Genomic DNA, 15,465 nt, shown 5'->3' on the forward strand with positions numbered 1-15,465 from the left:
GAGCGGGGCACGGCGGGAGCGGCGGGTCCTTCCCCGCCCTGCCGGGGCGATCCCGCTTCCCGCACCGCCCTCACCGGGAGCGGCGGGTCCTTCCCCGCCCTGCCGGGGCGATCCCGCCTTCCCGCACCGCCCTCATCGGGAGCCGCCGCCGCCGTTGCCCGGCGATGAAAGCCGCCGACTGGTGCCGGAGCTCGGCGGGGGCCGTGCTGGTCCTGGCCACGTCCAGCGATGCGGAGCACCCCGCCGAGAGCGTGGCGGACGGGTGAGGGCCGGGCGGGGGCGGCGGGGGCGGCGGGAGCGGCTCTCCCCTCACGGAGCCGGCCCGGGCCCGGCCCTTCGCCCTCAGGCCGGAGCCGCCACAGGCTGGAACCGCCCGGGGCCCATCGCCATGGCCTGTTCCTGCCCCCGGGTACAGAGCCCGCCCGGCGGCGTGTAAACACCTCCAGAAAGCTGCCCCATCCTTATACAGGGCGCTGCTGAAAGTATCCCAAATAAAATTCCTCTTTCCCCTCCTCCTTTTCGTCCCTCTCCTCTTCCTCACCGTTCCCCCCCCCTGTTTTTCCACCCCTTCCTTTCCCACCGCTCTTCTCTCCCCTCCCTGTTTTTCTGTGATAAATTTCATGCAAGGGTTACAGATGGAAAGCTGCAGTTAAGGGGTTTGTCCTCTTCTCTCTGCAGAAGTTCCAAAACGTTTTGGACGACGACAGGCATGTTCCCGCAGGAATTGATTATTGGTTTTCCCAAATGTGTAAAAATCAGCAAAGTCGGCATCCAGTGTTATTTGGGTAAGATTTTGTGTTCTGCAGGAGGTAATGTTTGTGCTGTGTTCAAATGTGTGTCTGTGCCTTAATGAAAGTTCCCACAGTAGTGTTATAGTCTATACGTGGCCACTTTTAACAGATTCATAAGCATTTAACTTCACATAAAAAAAAATAACTTTGCATAAAGATTCATTTTCACAAAGCAATTGCCCTTCATATGCACAATCCCCATAGCTTTGAGAAAAAATAAATTAGTTTCTTAATGCTGAAGGTACTTTGTGGTTGTAAAGTGATGGAATAAATATCAGTATCAATAAAGAATCAGAACTTGTGTTGATATTCCAAATTTATATATATTTTAGTGCGGACCTTAAGGATTGAAAAAAGCACATCTAAAGACCCTGTGGGTTTTGAACAGTGCATTGAAAAAGGTAAGACTGAGTTTGTGAGGTTTTGTGGGAACAGTGTTGGTCTTTTTAATTGAATCACTGTAACCCCTCATCTATTTGTTGAGTAAAGTGTGATTATTTTATTAGACATTAATGTAGCAATCATGTTTAGGTGAATTTTGTTAACACTGCTGGTCTCTGCAGCAGTTTGGAGAGTAAAATGCTGTATAAGGGCTAAAAGCACTACTTGTGCACTTCATGTTCCAAAAATTAAAAACAGGCTTACAAAGTATAATAGAGTGCCATTTCCTGCATTGTTTGGTTTGGGGATTGGCTTTTTTTAGTGCCTCTTGGGTGACCTTTTATAACACTGTAATGAGTGGGATACACACACACACACACACATTGGGATACTGCAAAAAAAGTGTTCTCTTAAATGACCTGTAAATATAAAAAAATAACAATGTCTATATGCAGTGTAAATTCATAGTCCTTAAACTCACTTGAACTCTCAGTCAAGTGAAAACTTCACAGCATTGCATGTTATTCTTCATTATTTACCTTAAAATATGTTTTATAGATTTGCAGCACAGAGAAGGACAGCTCCAAATGGAAGAATTTCCAGTGAGTATTTATAGTGTACATCAGTAGTGGTTCATGAAATGGGATGTCTGGACTAAGTGGGGAGAAACCATAAAAAAAATAAACATGTCTTTATGTACAGTTATTGCTCAGTTGGTGTTAAAGAGAGGGATTTGTAGATTGTGGTGTGAAATTGCACTTTCCAGCTGCTCCTCTGTAGATTGTGCTATGAAATTGCACCTGCCTAGTGCTCCTAACGAGGTGCAAGGGCCCTTTCCAGAAGTGTGGCAATCTTCCCTCCTTCAATTGCTGCCTTTAAGGCTGCAGAATTCAGGAGGTGGTGGGATTTTATTTTTTTTTTTTTTTTTGAGTTGCAAGTCAAACAACTTGATTTATGTGCAATTCAAAACCAGACACTGAAATATCCAGATCCTTGTGTTTAGCAAACTGCAAATGTGGCTGGGTAGTTTTGTTACTACAGAGAATGCAATAACACTATTTTTATTCCTTCTGCAGCTTCCTGAATTCCAAGCCACTTATTTGCGGTTCATCATCAAATCTGCCTTTGATCATTTTGTGTCAGTGCACCGGGTGATGGCAGAGGGCACAGCAGACGACACTTGAGCCCAGCTGAAATTTGGGCCTCCGTTTTACTTTTTTATAAGGAAGTTACATTTTGATAGCTGCACTGCAGAGAATGTTTATTATTAGAACTTTGTATTAAAGTTGATTTTTGAAGGTATGGATGTGGTATGTATTCCCTGCTGGTTTAATGTATGGAACAGAATAGGAGAATATGGAATCATTTAGATTGGAAAAGACTTTTTAGATCATCAAGTCCAGCCACAACACAGTGCTGTTGTTAATTGTTGTAACAGCTTTCTCATTTTGTAACCTAAACTGTCAGGCTAGAACACCTGAGCATAACTGAGTCCATTTAAGGTAGTATTTTTATATCAGGCTTACATAGTACATGAATTAAAACTCAATTTCCTGTAAAATGTTTCCCTTGCACTCTGAGTTATATAGAAAAAAGAGGTGTGAGCTACTTAAGTGGGATGTATGACTTCCTACTGTCAAACAAGTCCTTCAAAAGTCCTTAAGTTGGTAACTTTCTGATCACAGAGATTATTAGAATGAATATAAATATCTGCTAATGCTTAGAAATAACCTAGGGGAGAGAGGCAGGGCAGGAAGGGAAATAATCTGAAACCACATGAAGTTCTTTGATAGACTTTTAATAATTGTAGATCAATCCTTGTTTCTATAAATATTTTCTAGAATCAGGTCACAGCCGCCAGTGCTTTAAGCTGGGACCATCATTACAAATACTCATGGAAACAGATGTTGGTAGAGATTGTCTTGCTCAGAAGCCTCCTGAAGTCAGTGAAAGGGAACATTGTATAAATACAAGTGCAATATGTTTAGTAATGTGAATCAGTTGCTTTGCATGCCAGTGGACTCTTGCAAATGTCACCATCCTGAAGTTTATCCTGCAGGATATTCCTTACAAATGTTGGTATCCAGAGCTCAATGGACCAAGCTCCCACATTACTGTATGTGGTATAAGAGGAGTAAATTACTACAGAACAGAAGTTGGTGTTGTAGGAATGACACCTGAAAGCTTCTGGACAAACATAATGAACCTCATTCCAGATGCTCCTTACATGCACATAAAACATTCTTCTTTTCTTCTTGTCTCTGGCTGTTTTGATTTTTTTGTTGTTGTTGTTCCTTAGACTTAGGTCTGTGACAAATTATTCTTGAACTTCTTTATCCAAATAGTTTTTACTTTGAAGTCCTTTTTCTATTTCAGTTTTTCCAGGATGGCACGTATTTCCTGGGGGTGGTAATTCCAAGGCCCCACTCCTCCCTGCAAAGGCAATGAAATGACACACTGATGCTCAAGCAAACAGAGCAGGAATCCTTCAGAGCACAGCAGCTGCACCAGAACCATGGGCAGGTGTGCCTTGGGCTCCCTTTCCACTGGAGCCATCCCTGAGAGATGGTTGTGCACTGGTCACACCCTGCTGTGTCACTGGGACAGAGCCAGTGTCTGGATCCTGGAGGTGGGAAGTGTTCCTGGATCTCACAGCTTAGATGTACCTCGGGTTACTAGTGAGGCAAAAGATAAATATTTGAGCAAGACTGAAGTGTACATCAAATATGTACATTATAAAGGCCCAGACTGGTTTTGCTGCATGTTCATTTCTCTCCACGTTTACAGTGCATTGTGAAATGTTTAGCTCTCAAACAGAATGAAATACTGTTAAATGTAAAGCAGTCTCAAGTTACCTTGAAATTTAAAAATCTCTGTATACCGTGCTCATTGCTACAGATATTTTTTACCTTGTAGATGACCTTCCCTCCCTGAAGCATGTAGAGTCGTTCTGGCAGCGCAGCATATTTTGAACTGGTCAGGTTTTCCATAGTGTCTAAAACCACTGGGCACAGAGGGTGATTTTTCTCGAGAAATTGTGCTGCAGTTTTTCGATCTTCAAGGCTTCTGTGATTTTTAATAACGACATTGTTTTTAAAAGCCCATCCATCTAAAACAAATGAGGAAGGGATTTCAGAGTGAAGGTTTTGAATAAGTGCAAGGGTGGACATGTAATGTATGTCATATCCCAAACCTAGGTTAAAAGACTCTTGCAGTTTATTCCTAACATCAAAACCTACCATGCATGAAATGAAAGCCCCCCTCAAACTATGGCAGCACTACATCTTTACCAATAAGTGGTCCCAAGATACAATTTTTTCCCTTTAATTTCATCAAACCATATTTTCCTCTTGCCCTGGATTCAGAAATATTTGATGGATTTTAGCTGAAATTTTCCCACAGAAATCGACCCTAGAAAGACACCAGGTGGAGAACATGTATCCTATTTGGGTAAGGCTTGTCAGTGTTGTTCATTCTGCTTGATTGTACTCATTAAGCCTATAAACCAAAATTACAGGTCTGTGAGAAGCGAAATGCGAGCCAGGACACACCTTTGTTTTTCAGAATTATGCAAACAAACATTTGCCCACAACTCTTCCCAGTAAAGTAGAAACTAGTAAAAGGGTTTTGATTACTGACTTAGTTATCTGATTTTCAGCTGCTGAAAATGACATATTGCTAGAAAACTGTAAATGTTAGGTTTTAGAAAAACACTTAATCCTGGGATAAAACCAATGCCAACATGTCAATTAGAATCCAGTGTAGATAAACAAGTGTGGTTGGTTTGCTTGTTTTCAAAGTTTTTAAAATTGGAGTCTGCATCCTGTTCTTGGAAAATGTTAAAAACTAATTTCTTTTTCTATTAACACATATTGTACACTTAACTTTTGTCCTATAAAATGTCTTTTCTTCCTCTTTCCAAAAGGAGCTGTACTAACATTGAGAGACAATTTTTTAGAGATAGAAACAACTGTGTCCTTCACATGGGTAACTCAGTGTAAAGTTAGAAGTGTAAATAGAATCTTAGGAGGATTAGGGACACAAACTGGTGCCTAGATGTGGTGTTGCCACTTGATTTGAAGATTTCTCTCCTGTTTGCAGATCCTCCTTTGCTAGAACACGTTCTTTTTTCCCTAAAGAAAGTGACACATTTGAAGCTGTGGTTGGCATCTCTGTGGTGTTTGTACTGTACCTACTGCATGAGCTTCCTCAATGTAGATGATAAGGAAATCTGCTATTGAGCTGAAATCTTTGATGAGCTTGTTGAACTCATGAAATTTTAGCATAAATGAAGGTCAGGTGCAACTTCCAAAATTCAGGATTAAAGGTCGGTCATCTGGGGGGACAAAAAAAAAAATAAAATTTGTGGTTAAGTGAGGGGAGGAAGGACAGAATTAAATGCACTGAACTGAGCCTCTGGTGCAGAGATTCCTGAACAACATTATATCACTTCATAAACTTCTCCCAGGTCAGTAAAATCAGCAGCAGAACCTCTGCATCTCTGCAAAGCAAGCATAAAGGTGTTTTTCTTAGCCTGGGTGTAATCTGCGCTGCACCCAGCAAGGAGTTTACCCTGAGGGAATCCTGCCCGGTACAGGCAGGAGGCGCTCTGCAGTCACACAGCTTCTCTCTTCCTCATCGCCAGAGCCAATTTGCAAGTTACCAACGTTTTTTGGGATGGGGAACTGATCCAAAATGGGCATCTCAGCCTCCCTGAGATCCTTAGTATGGAGCAACTTCAAAAATACTAAAGATGGCCTTCTGCAAGGTTATCCAGGGACAGTGGTTCAGGGATGGGCATTGAGGACAGTGCCTTTTCATGTCCAGATTTTTTTAGATGTCTCAGTTCAAACTGAGCTGAGGGGAAACTGCAGACTTTTCAGTCATGCATCACAGGCTTTCATGCTTTCAATGTATTTCTGCAATTTCCTGTCCAAACAGAGCTGAGGTTACATATTATTATTAAACTAAACTTACACTGGCAAAAGTATCTGCAGTTGCTTACAAATTAACACAGTATTGTGTTGGTGTTGGCATCTGTTTGCAAGGTCTTGATTTAAGAGAGCTTGCAGGATTTTAAAGCACCTCTTTTAGTCTGGTTATACTAAATTCCATTAAATTTGTTCAAGGTCTTTCTGGCTTAACTTAAAAGCTGCTGCTAACATAGATCCACATCCTGAAGAATTAAATAACAGTGGTACCTTCCTATAGATACTATGTATCTCTTCTCCAAATTTGCAGCCCATTTCCTACATAAATATCTATATATAATTAGGAATGCAGAGTGAGAGAAGGATGTAATCCCTCCCGTGGGGTTGGAGGCTGCAGTTTAATGATTAATTCCACATTCTAGTGAGATCTCAGTGGGAGGCAGCGGACAAAGTACAAAGCAGCTACTTCTGCTTTATTCCCAGCCACTTTGGATCTGGAAAAACCCACTGTGTGCTTTCTAGGCTTTAGGCTGGCAAAGGGAGCTGCTGTGGAATTTTCTGTATGGGCAGAAAACGACAGCCAACATTCAGGAATCACTGCACATGGTTCAGTTCTGGGCCTTCTCTCCTTAAAACAAATTATTACCTTGTCTTTCAGCAAAAAGTGTTTTTAGGCAGAGCCAGCTCTTGCAAAAGCTCCGTGGTGTGAAGGGATAGTACAGAAAGGGTGATAAACGCAGGTTAGTTTTGAAAATCAAGAATCAGCTGTAGTAAATATGCTGCATCTTCTCCAGCAGGTGAGTGCTGGTGGTCTGCACAGGCTGCACTCAGGTGCCAGCAGCCTGTCCCTGTTCCCTCAGCAGCATCTCCTCATTTATCTTCTCAGCAAACCCAGCCCAGCTACGTGGCTGTTACTGACCTTTCATGAAATCCAGGACGTGACAAAGTTCCCCGCCGAGGGTCACCACCGGCGTGTTGGGAGCAGGGTGTCCCTCGAAGGCTTCATCCTCCAGCCTCTTCCACTTCACCTTCAGCACAAACTGCAAATACTTGAAGGTGAAAAAAGTCGGGCCCCAGTTTTCGTAGCTGAACTTTGGATTCTGGTTCATCCTGCTCTTTTCGCCCATCTTTAGGATGTATCTTTTCACAGCATTGGGGAACAGTATCATCAGTGTTTTGCCAACAACAACAGACAGAGTCACCTGCAGAAGAATCAGGATTTTCTGTAGGAATATCCTGATGCCCAACATTGTGGTGGAGAGCTCTGGCCGCTCGCGATGGGACCACAGTGCAAGGCAGGGGCAAAGGTAGAAGGTGAAGGGGAGGGAAAACATTCACGTGTTTGATTGAGTTTCTGCCTTGCCTTGGACACTGTCCTCTCCCTGCACTTGAACCCTTGTGTGAGCAAGGATCCTGTCAGCTGTGCTCCCTCCAGCTGCACCAAAGGCATCAAGGGCAGCCAGGATGGATTTGTGGTGCTCACTGCAGTGAGGCTTATCCACAATTGTGGTCTGTATTTTACAAATGAGGGGAGCTGGATCAGGGTGTTCACCCTGAATCCCAGAGTCAAGGCTAAGGTGCTGGTGCTTAAGGCTTTGGGGTGATGTAGGTTCTGTACAAACAGTGCCCTGTTCCTCCTGCTCTGGGGCTCTGCTGCACTCCAGGGTTTGGCATTTTGGAGCTGAAGGATTAAATATATATATATATATATATATATATACTCCCGTATATATAATATCCAGCTGGATCCCTAGCACAGGAAGGACATGGATCTGTTGAAGCAAGGCCTCAAGGGGGCCACCAGGATCAAAGGGTGGAGCAGCTCTGCTGTGAGGAAAGGCTGGGAGAATTGGGATTGTTCAGCCTGGAGAAGAGAAAGCTTTGTGGTGACCTAATTGTGGCCTTCCAATGCCTGAAAGGAGACAAGACAGATGGAGAGAGGCTGTTGACAGGGGCTTGCAGTGACAGGACAAGGGGGAATGGCTGCAAACCAACAGAGGGCAGGTTGAGATCAGGTATGAAGAAGAAATTCTCTCCTGTGGGGGTGGTGAGGTTGCCCAGAGACGCTGTGGCTACCCCACCCCTGGCAGTGTCCAAGGCCAGGCCGGCCATGGAGCAACCTGGGATAGTGGGAGGTGTCCCTGCCCATGGCAGGGATTGACATGAGATGAGCTTTAATGTCCCTTCCAGCTCAGACCGTTCTGTGACTCTCTGATAAAACTCTCAGTTACCAAAACATTCAGTGTAGGTTTATAACAAATGTATAAGCGCACGATTATCTACAGCCGCAGTATATCCGCGCTCACAGCCGGCAACCGCCGCCACATCTGACCAGCAGCGCTCGGGCCGCCGCGGGCCCTTTAAGGGGGCGGGCGGCCGCGCACGCGGAAGCGCCGCGCGGGCTCTGATTGGTCGGTGCCAGGCACGTCGCCGGCGGGGCTGTTGCGCCCCGAGGGGCGGGGGGGCAGAGGGGCCCGGCGGCGCCGCTGATTGGCTGCGGCTGCGCGGCGGCCGCGGCGCCTTTAAGGGAGCGGAGCGGCGGGTGCGGGCCCGCGGCGGTGCCGAGGTGCGGGGCGGCCCCGGCCCGGGGCACGGGCGGCTGTGGGGGCGCGGGGGGCGCGGCGGCTCTGGGGCGGCAGCGCTGGCACACGGCCCGGGATCGGACCCGTCCCAGCGCTGCCCCGTCCTCTTGCAGGAGGGTCGAGCCCCGGGGAGCTGATCCTCATCCAGGCGGATGAATGGCGACGGCAGACGACCTCAAATTCCAAGGTAAAGGCGATGCCGCAGGTGCGGACGCGGGGCTGGGCCCCGGCTGGGGGATCCGTCAGGCCCTGGAAGCTTTGGGAGCGTTTCTGAGCGTTCGCGGAATAAAAACGTCCTGAGAGTTTTGCTTGGGGGTCAGGTAGCCTGAATTTTCTGAGATAAAACTATGCTGATGGCGAGCTATAAAATGTAACCGGTGTTGACTGAAATCGTGGACTGAAACCCTTCGTGGTAGCGAGTGACAACTGAAAAGGGGCAGAGCGCTCTGTAACCTGCACAAGGCCGCGGCTTCAGACTTCCTGAGTTCTTCATTAGTTCTTAATTAAAAATTTCATGTCAATTTTTGGAGAATTTTAAAAGTACCCATTTCTTCAGCGAGGTGGCTTTCTGCTCCCCTTCCAGAGACCTGCTGGCCCTCGGTTGGCAGGGCAGGAAGGCAGGCTCCAGGGGCGCCAGCGGAACATCCTGCAGGCGGATTGGCAGGAAAAACAGACTCACACTTTATTGACTGACTAAATGTTCAGCTTGATCCGTGTCAGTTCGGGCTTTTAGGAAACAGATTGTACCCAACATGCCTAAGCTAGTGGTTATCCTGTCTCAGGGTCTTAATGTGTTTATTTGAGCCACGAGAACAAAAATTTTAGTGTCTTGATCATCGCCTGTCTTGTAATGTACTTATTTGCAGAATTTGACGATGCAGCTAATTTGCTTGCAGCAAATCCTGATGCCACCACCATAAGCATCGATGAGCCAGTAGAAATCCCCAAGAACCAGCACAGCCGCCTGCAGGAGCCAGGGAGGGAAGAGGATGATGAGTTACTGGGCACTGACGACTCAGATAAAACAGAGGTAATGCTCGCAGCTCTGCTGATGGATGCCTGTGAGAAAGATGGAGAGGGGCTTCTTACAAAAGCATGAAGAGAAAAGGACAAGGGGGAAGGAATTCAAACTAAAAAAGAAGAGGTTTAGATTGGATGTGAAGAAGAAATTGTCTCCTGTGAGGCCCTGGAACAGAGTGCCTAGAGCAGCTGTGGCTGCCCCAATCCCTGGAAGTGCTCAAGACCAGGCTGTATGGGGCTTGGAACAACCTGGGATAGTGGGAGGTGTCCCTGCCCATGGCAGGGGGTTGGAATGATCTTTAAGGTCCCTTCAGTCACAGGCCATTCTGTGATTCTGACAGCAAAAGGAACTTGTCATGGTGATGAGGGTGTGTGTTCCAGATGATGTGGCAGCAGGTAGTGACAGGCTGCTCTTTAGAACCTCAGGCCATGATTCTGCCTACAGGGAGATAAGAGACTGGCTGCCAACAGCTATTGGAGGGGGAAAAGGAAACCATTACGTAATCCATGGGAAGCATTACCCTGTTAAGTTTGTTTTCAGTTTGGGTGCCAAAATCATGTGACTGCTGTGTAAATGAGCTAGTAATGCATAAACTGTGTGCTTGTAACACTTTCCATGTTGCCTTTGCCACCATCCAGCTGCTTGCAGGACAGAAGAAAAGTGCCCCTTTCTGGACTTTCGATTACTACCAGACCTTCTTCGATGTGGACACATACCAGGTTAATATTCTGCTCCAGAGGAGAACTGTTGTCTGAATTATGCCTTATCCATTGAGCCTTTTTTTCCTTCTTGCACTGTCAGTCAGACAAATCCTTATGTTTCATAGGTCCTGGACAGAATCAAAGGGTCAGTGTTCCCAGTCCCTGGGAAGAACTTTGTAAGGCTGTACATCCGCAGCAATCCTGACCTTTATGGTAGGTATGAGGTGGGAGAAGTTATTTTCTGTGCTAAATATTCTGAGTCTGTATTTCATTTTACTTGCTGGCCTGAGAAAGCAAGAGAGCAGAGGAGATGCTATTGATTTTGTTTCCTTTTAAGGTCCATTTTGGATATGTGCTACACTCGTGTTCACCATTGCTGTTAGTGGCAATCTCTCAAATTTCTTCATCCATCTGGGCAAACCAACGTACCACTATGTGCCTGAGTTCAGAAAAGGTTTGTAAGTAGTAATTTGTGAGGGTTTTTTTTTTTGTGTGTGTGTGTCTTTTTCTTTTAATGTGAAAATGAAATAATATAAAACCAGGTCATTGCTTTGATTTAGCACAGTTTTGATTGATTGATTGATTGCTGTCTTTAAATTTTTAGACATGTGAAACAAGCCCTTAAAATGGGCTGTGACTGGCAGAACACTGTTTCTTTAGGGCATAAACTAGTTTCAGGGTTTTAGAAGAGGAAGCAGGAGTAATTAGTTATTTTCTAGCCTTAGTGGATGTCTCCTTGTACAGAGAGTGAAAGCCCAGCACTGACCTGAATGGCCTCCCAGGAACCTGCAGGCCTCAGGCAGAAAATTACCAGATCAGATTATCCCTCATATCACCTACCATGGGGTGGAAGTTGTTACCTTCTGGAAAATTCAAAAATAAGCAAAAGATGCTGAATTGATTTATTCCTCAAAGAACTCAGAGTGAGGAGGCAGTTTGTCTATATCTGTCTTTGTATTTTGAGGGAGGCTGCTGTCACTGCAGAGGAACACAGCTTCTCTTTGTTTCTAAAATCTTTAGTGTACTGGGAAGGATGTTGTCACTTGGAAATGCAGTCACTTGAATAATTTCAGATTTGACACTAGTTGTTAGCATCTGAATTTCTACTTTTAGCTAAGTTTTTCCTGCCTCTGTGGCTTTTCCTTTTCAGCTGAAACCGACAGCTTTTTGTACACATAATAAAGAAATTGAAATTACCTAGGGATATTTTTCAGAAGTCTTTACTTTTAAACTAACTTGAAGTGCTGGCAGAGTACTGGGTATAAACTAGATACAAATGCAAAGTTCCCAGTTTATTGATAATTCAAACTTCATCTTTTGGAAGTATCTCCACAGGTAGCTCTCTAGTTTTCATGCTGAATGCTTGTAGACCTTTGATTCTGGCAGGATTCAAAGTAGAACATTAAACCTTTTGTTGTGTTTCCAGTTTCCATAGCAGCTACAACAATTTATGCATACGCTTGGCTTGTTCCCCTTGCTCTCTGGGGATTCCTGATGTGGAGGAACAGTAAAGTCATGAACATTGTCTCCTACTCATTCCTGGAGATTGTGTGTGTATATGGCTACTCCCTCTTCATTTACATTCCCACAGCGGTACGTATGGCTAGAGTGCCCCTCTCACATGTCCTGCTTGAGAAGATTTGCTGTTTCTTATCATATTGTTGATATTTGTTGAAATTTTGGAGACTGGGAGAATCTTTTTTGTCTTTTTCTTGAAGCTTGTCTTGTATGAAGGTGTCTTGTGGGTGCTGGAAAAGCCCAGGACACACCATTTCCCCAGAGGCAATAAAACCAAGCAAAATGCTGCTGGTGAGCCTCACAGGCAGCCCGAGGCAGCCTCAGGAATCAGAATGTTTGTGTCTCCAGGGAACAGATATCTGTGTGTCGCAATAGGACATGAAATAAAGATGACTCCAGTCAGAAGCAGTAGAAATCAGAAGGCTTTATTTACAATTCATTCAGCCCTTTTGTAACATGCTGTGCTAAGAAGATGTGTTATTGGCCCATAGGACTGAGACCTCTCCTATTGGCTAAGTAAGAGAAACAGCACCTGTTGTTACAGGAAAGGAATATTGATTACACAAGGTTGCTTTGGGAAAAAGAAAAACTGTTGAAAAGTTTTTCTTGAGAAGAGCTAACTCTTCTCAAGCTCAGAAAATATCGAGTCCACATCTGTGCAGGACAGCAATGCTGATGGCTCCAAGGACAAGTTTCTCTGGCTGGGGACAGGCCTTGGAGGGAGTGCCATAACTTGGGATTCACTCTTGTGTCTGGGAGTAAAGCTGATCACTGCTCTTACTCTTCTCTCCAATAACAGAGATGTGTCAGACAAAGGCACAAGTTCATTTGTGCACAAATCAGCTGGCAGTGATGACATGTCACAGAACAGCCTCTTTGCCAGCCTCTCTCCTGCCTTTTCCAGATCTTGTGGATCATCCCTCAGCAGGTGGTGCGCTGGGTGTTGGTGGTGTTCTCACTGTGCCTCTCGGGCTCGGTGCTGGTGATGACCTTCTGGCCCGCCGTGCGCGACGACAACCGCAGGATTGCTGTGGCCACCGTGGCCACCATCCTGCTGCTGCACGCCCTGCTGGCTGTCGGCTGTTTGGTGGGACACTGCCGTTCCTCTTCCCTCATTTCTTGTTTCCTAGGACAGGTGGCATGTTATGGGAAAGGGAAGGAAGGATTGTAAAATATAAAAGTTCCAGTTATTTTAAATGTAGCAAAAAATCGATGCCAGTGTGACCCTGACAGTGCTGGTAATAAATTCAGTAATCAATTAGGGAGTTAGAGAATATCTCCAAGTTGGAGGGGACCCATCAGTATTGAGTTCAACTTCCACAGGATGGTCTTGAATTTACCTGGAATTCATCATGGTATCAGCAAAGCATTAATTTTTATTCCAATGAGTACTATGCTTAGTCCTTTAGAAGGATTCAGTGTTCAATATAAGGTGTGTGCTTATGAGTTTTAGCAGATTTATGTTTTCATACACAGTAAGTGTTAGAAAACAGAAGACCCTGAGGCCACTGAAATGCACAATGCACACTTAAATTACTTGTTTCCTCATTCCTCATTGTTAACCCATGACAAGTGGGTAGGAGGGTATCAGCCAGGCCTCAGTTTTCACAGCTTCCAGAGTAGGTGGATCTGGTTCCCCACAGCTCAGTGTGCAGGGAGGTGACAGCAAAACACAACTCTCCCTGGATCTGCAATCCTCCAGTACAGGTCTTTTTCAAAGGCCTTGACTGCTAACAGTTAAATTTTAATGTACACTTCAGAGCACCATTTTAATTTTCAGTTTCTAATCTGGTAAAAATAGAAAAGGATTCAAAATTGCCATTTCAGTGCTGTGTTTGTACCTGTGTTTGATGGGTGTGGAAAGAAAGAATTGGGATGAGGCAGCACTGTGTGTTTCTCTCTAAATAGTTTTTTTTTTCTCTGATAATATAGGCATACTTTTTTGATGCCCCTGAACTGGATATTCCTGCACCTATTATCCCTGCTCACAATGGAACAACAGTAGTAACAAAGAGTCACTAAATTAGGTAAGAACCCAATCTAAACTGATTTTTTTCTTCCATCATCACAGATACCTTGAAACTTTTCCCCATCACTGTGTTGAATGGAAAGGGATTTAACAGATTAATTTTGCTAAATTGAGTCTATATACAAATAACATATATTAACTTTGTTTTAGTTATAAGTTTTAAGTAAAAACTGAAAAGACTCTGAGGAACAAAGATTTGTTCCCTTTCTTTTCTTTGTGGTTTGTTCTTGGTGAAGAAACTCACATTTAAATAAATAATATACTCAGTCCCAGAGGCCATTCCTTTACAAAAACCCAAAAGCATTAATCTGAACTTACTCTGCACAAGTGAAACTTCAGCAATATACTGTTACATTCCAGTTTTTCTTTCCTTTTAATATAAAAAGCAGATTGGGTTTTTCCTCCCTTGATGTCTGAGACAGCATTTCAGAGCAGCAGCTCCTGTGTGAGGACATCTGTGTGGGTTCTGGGCAGAGCTGACTCAGAGCCTGAGCCATCCATCCCTCTGGACTCCATTCTTTCTGTGGGATAGCTTGAGCATTTGCTTCCTGGTATCTTGGACTGCTGCCAGCAGCAGATGACATTTGAATTGTATTGGATAATTCTGTGGAGGAGGTCCAGAAACAGGCTAATAGACCATGTAAAGGCCAGGCCACTCCAAGTATGCCAGCTACAAGTGTGTTTGTGAAAATCAGGGTATTTACTGAATAGAAGCTATATTGGATTTAAAATAAATAATATAACAAATGGCCAAATGTGTCTAGTGAAAGGCACATAAAAAATTACACAATCCAATCATGCAAGTCTATGTTAGTGGCTTCTCCTCCTGCAGAATTAGGAGGAATTTTTCATTCCAGATGCCTAATAAGAATCAATATGACAGCAATGGATTTTAGTATTGAGACTTAAATATGTGCCCTATTATGTCCTCTGGTGAGGAGCTGAAATATTCACTGGAGTTATTTCTCTCTTTCAGATGACAGCACCGGTTTCTCCATCTATACAGTAGTTTTATTTTAGATTATTTTTTCACCGAAGACCTTGGAACCTTCAGGAACAAGGGATGTGTTTTGCAGCAGGACAGACAGTGATGTCCCATGGACATACGGACATCTCCACCCTTACTGGACACTGGTTCGGGAGGAGAGTGAACCGTCGATCCCAGTCTAGAACAGAAAAGGGTTTTGTTTGGTTGGGATTTTTTTAATCTTTTGTTTTGCTTTTTGGGGGGATTTGTTTTATTTTTTCTTTAATTCGGTCTATGCTCGCTACACTGTTTTGCCTCTGAATAAAGCACTCTGAAGGCGATGTGAGATCTGTTTTGTGCACAAAGCATCTTAAGCTGTGGGGAGGGTTTGGTCCAAGGCACGGTGTTGTGACAGGAATGAACCCCCTTCAGGTGGGCCCGTTCCGCCAGCGAGGCTTTCAAAGCGTAAGTAAACGGACGTAATGAGGACTAATGTGACAATTTCTTTCCTCGCCGCCCCGGTCCGCATTCTTAGACACGGTGG

General features: G+C 44.5%; 3 protein-coding genes across 5 annotated transcripts; 2 read left to right on the forward strand and 1 right to left on the reverse strand.

Moving 5' to 3' along the window:
* The first annotated feature begins 140 nt into the window (after positions 1-140).
* IFT25 (intraflagellar transport 25) lies at positions 141-2,474 on the forward strand. Its single transcript, XM_083867118.1, has 5 exons — positions 141-262; positions 679-785; positions 1,124-1,192; positions 1,731-1,774; positions 2,249-2,474. The coding sequence occupies exons 1-5, from the start codon at positions 165-167 to the stop codon at positions 2,354-2,356; spliced, it is 426 nt and encodes a 141-aa protein (XP_083723244.1). The 5' UTR covers positions 141-164; the 3' UTR covers positions 2,357-2,474.
* A 480-nt stretch (positions 2,475-2,954) lies between these two features.
* On the reverse strand, positions 2,955-7,416 carry DIO1 (iodothyronine deiodinase 1). Its single transcript, XM_083867117.1, has 4 exons — positions 7,023-7,416; positions 5,365-5,508; positions 4,082-4,281; positions 2,955-3,605 (listed from the first exon to the last, which is right to left on the reverse strand). The coding sequence occupies exons 1-4, from the start codon at positions 7,351-7,353 to the stop codon at positions 3,540-3,542; spliced, it is 741 nt and encodes a 246-aa protein (XP_083723243.1). The 5' UTR covers positions 7,354-7,416; the 3' UTR covers positions 2,955-3,539.
* A 176-nt stretch (positions 7,417-7,592) lies between these two features.
* On the forward strand, positions 7,593-15,267 carry YIPF1 (Yip1 domain family member 1). 3 transcript variants are annotated; one of them, XM_083867230.1, is made up of 10 exons: positions 7,593-7,612; positions 8,799-8,872; positions 9,552-9,715; positions 10,345-10,425; positions 10,533-10,620; positions 10,745-10,861; positions 11,834-12,000; positions 12,830-13,012; positions 13,858-13,952; positions 14,931-15,267. In XM_083867230.1, the coding sequence occupies exons 2-9, from the start codon at positions 8,842-8,844 to the stop codon at positions 13,945-13,947; spliced, it is 921 nt and encodes a 306-aa protein (XP_083723356.1). In that variant the 5' UTR covers positions 7,593-7,612; positions 8,799-8,841; the 3' UTR covers positions 13,948-13,952; positions 14,931-15,267. The 3 variants fall into 3 exon arrangements, with proteins under 3 accessions (XP_083723356.1, XP_083723355.1, XP_083723357.1); XM_083867229.1 differs by lacking the exon at positions 7,593-7,612 and adding an exon at positions 8,588-8,669; XM_083867231.1 differs by lacking the exon at positions 7,593-7,612 and adding an exon at positions 8,588-8,669 and having other exon boundaries at positions 9,582-9,715.
* Positions 15,268-15,465: the final 198 nt, after the last annotated feature.

This window comes from Zosterops lateralis (assembly GCF_965231275.1).
Source record: "Zosterops lateralis genome assembly, chromosome: 9".
Classification (NCBI taxonomy): domain Eukaryota; kingdom Metazoa; phylum Chordata; class Aves; order Passeriformes; family Zosteropidae; genus Zosterops; species Zosterops lateralis.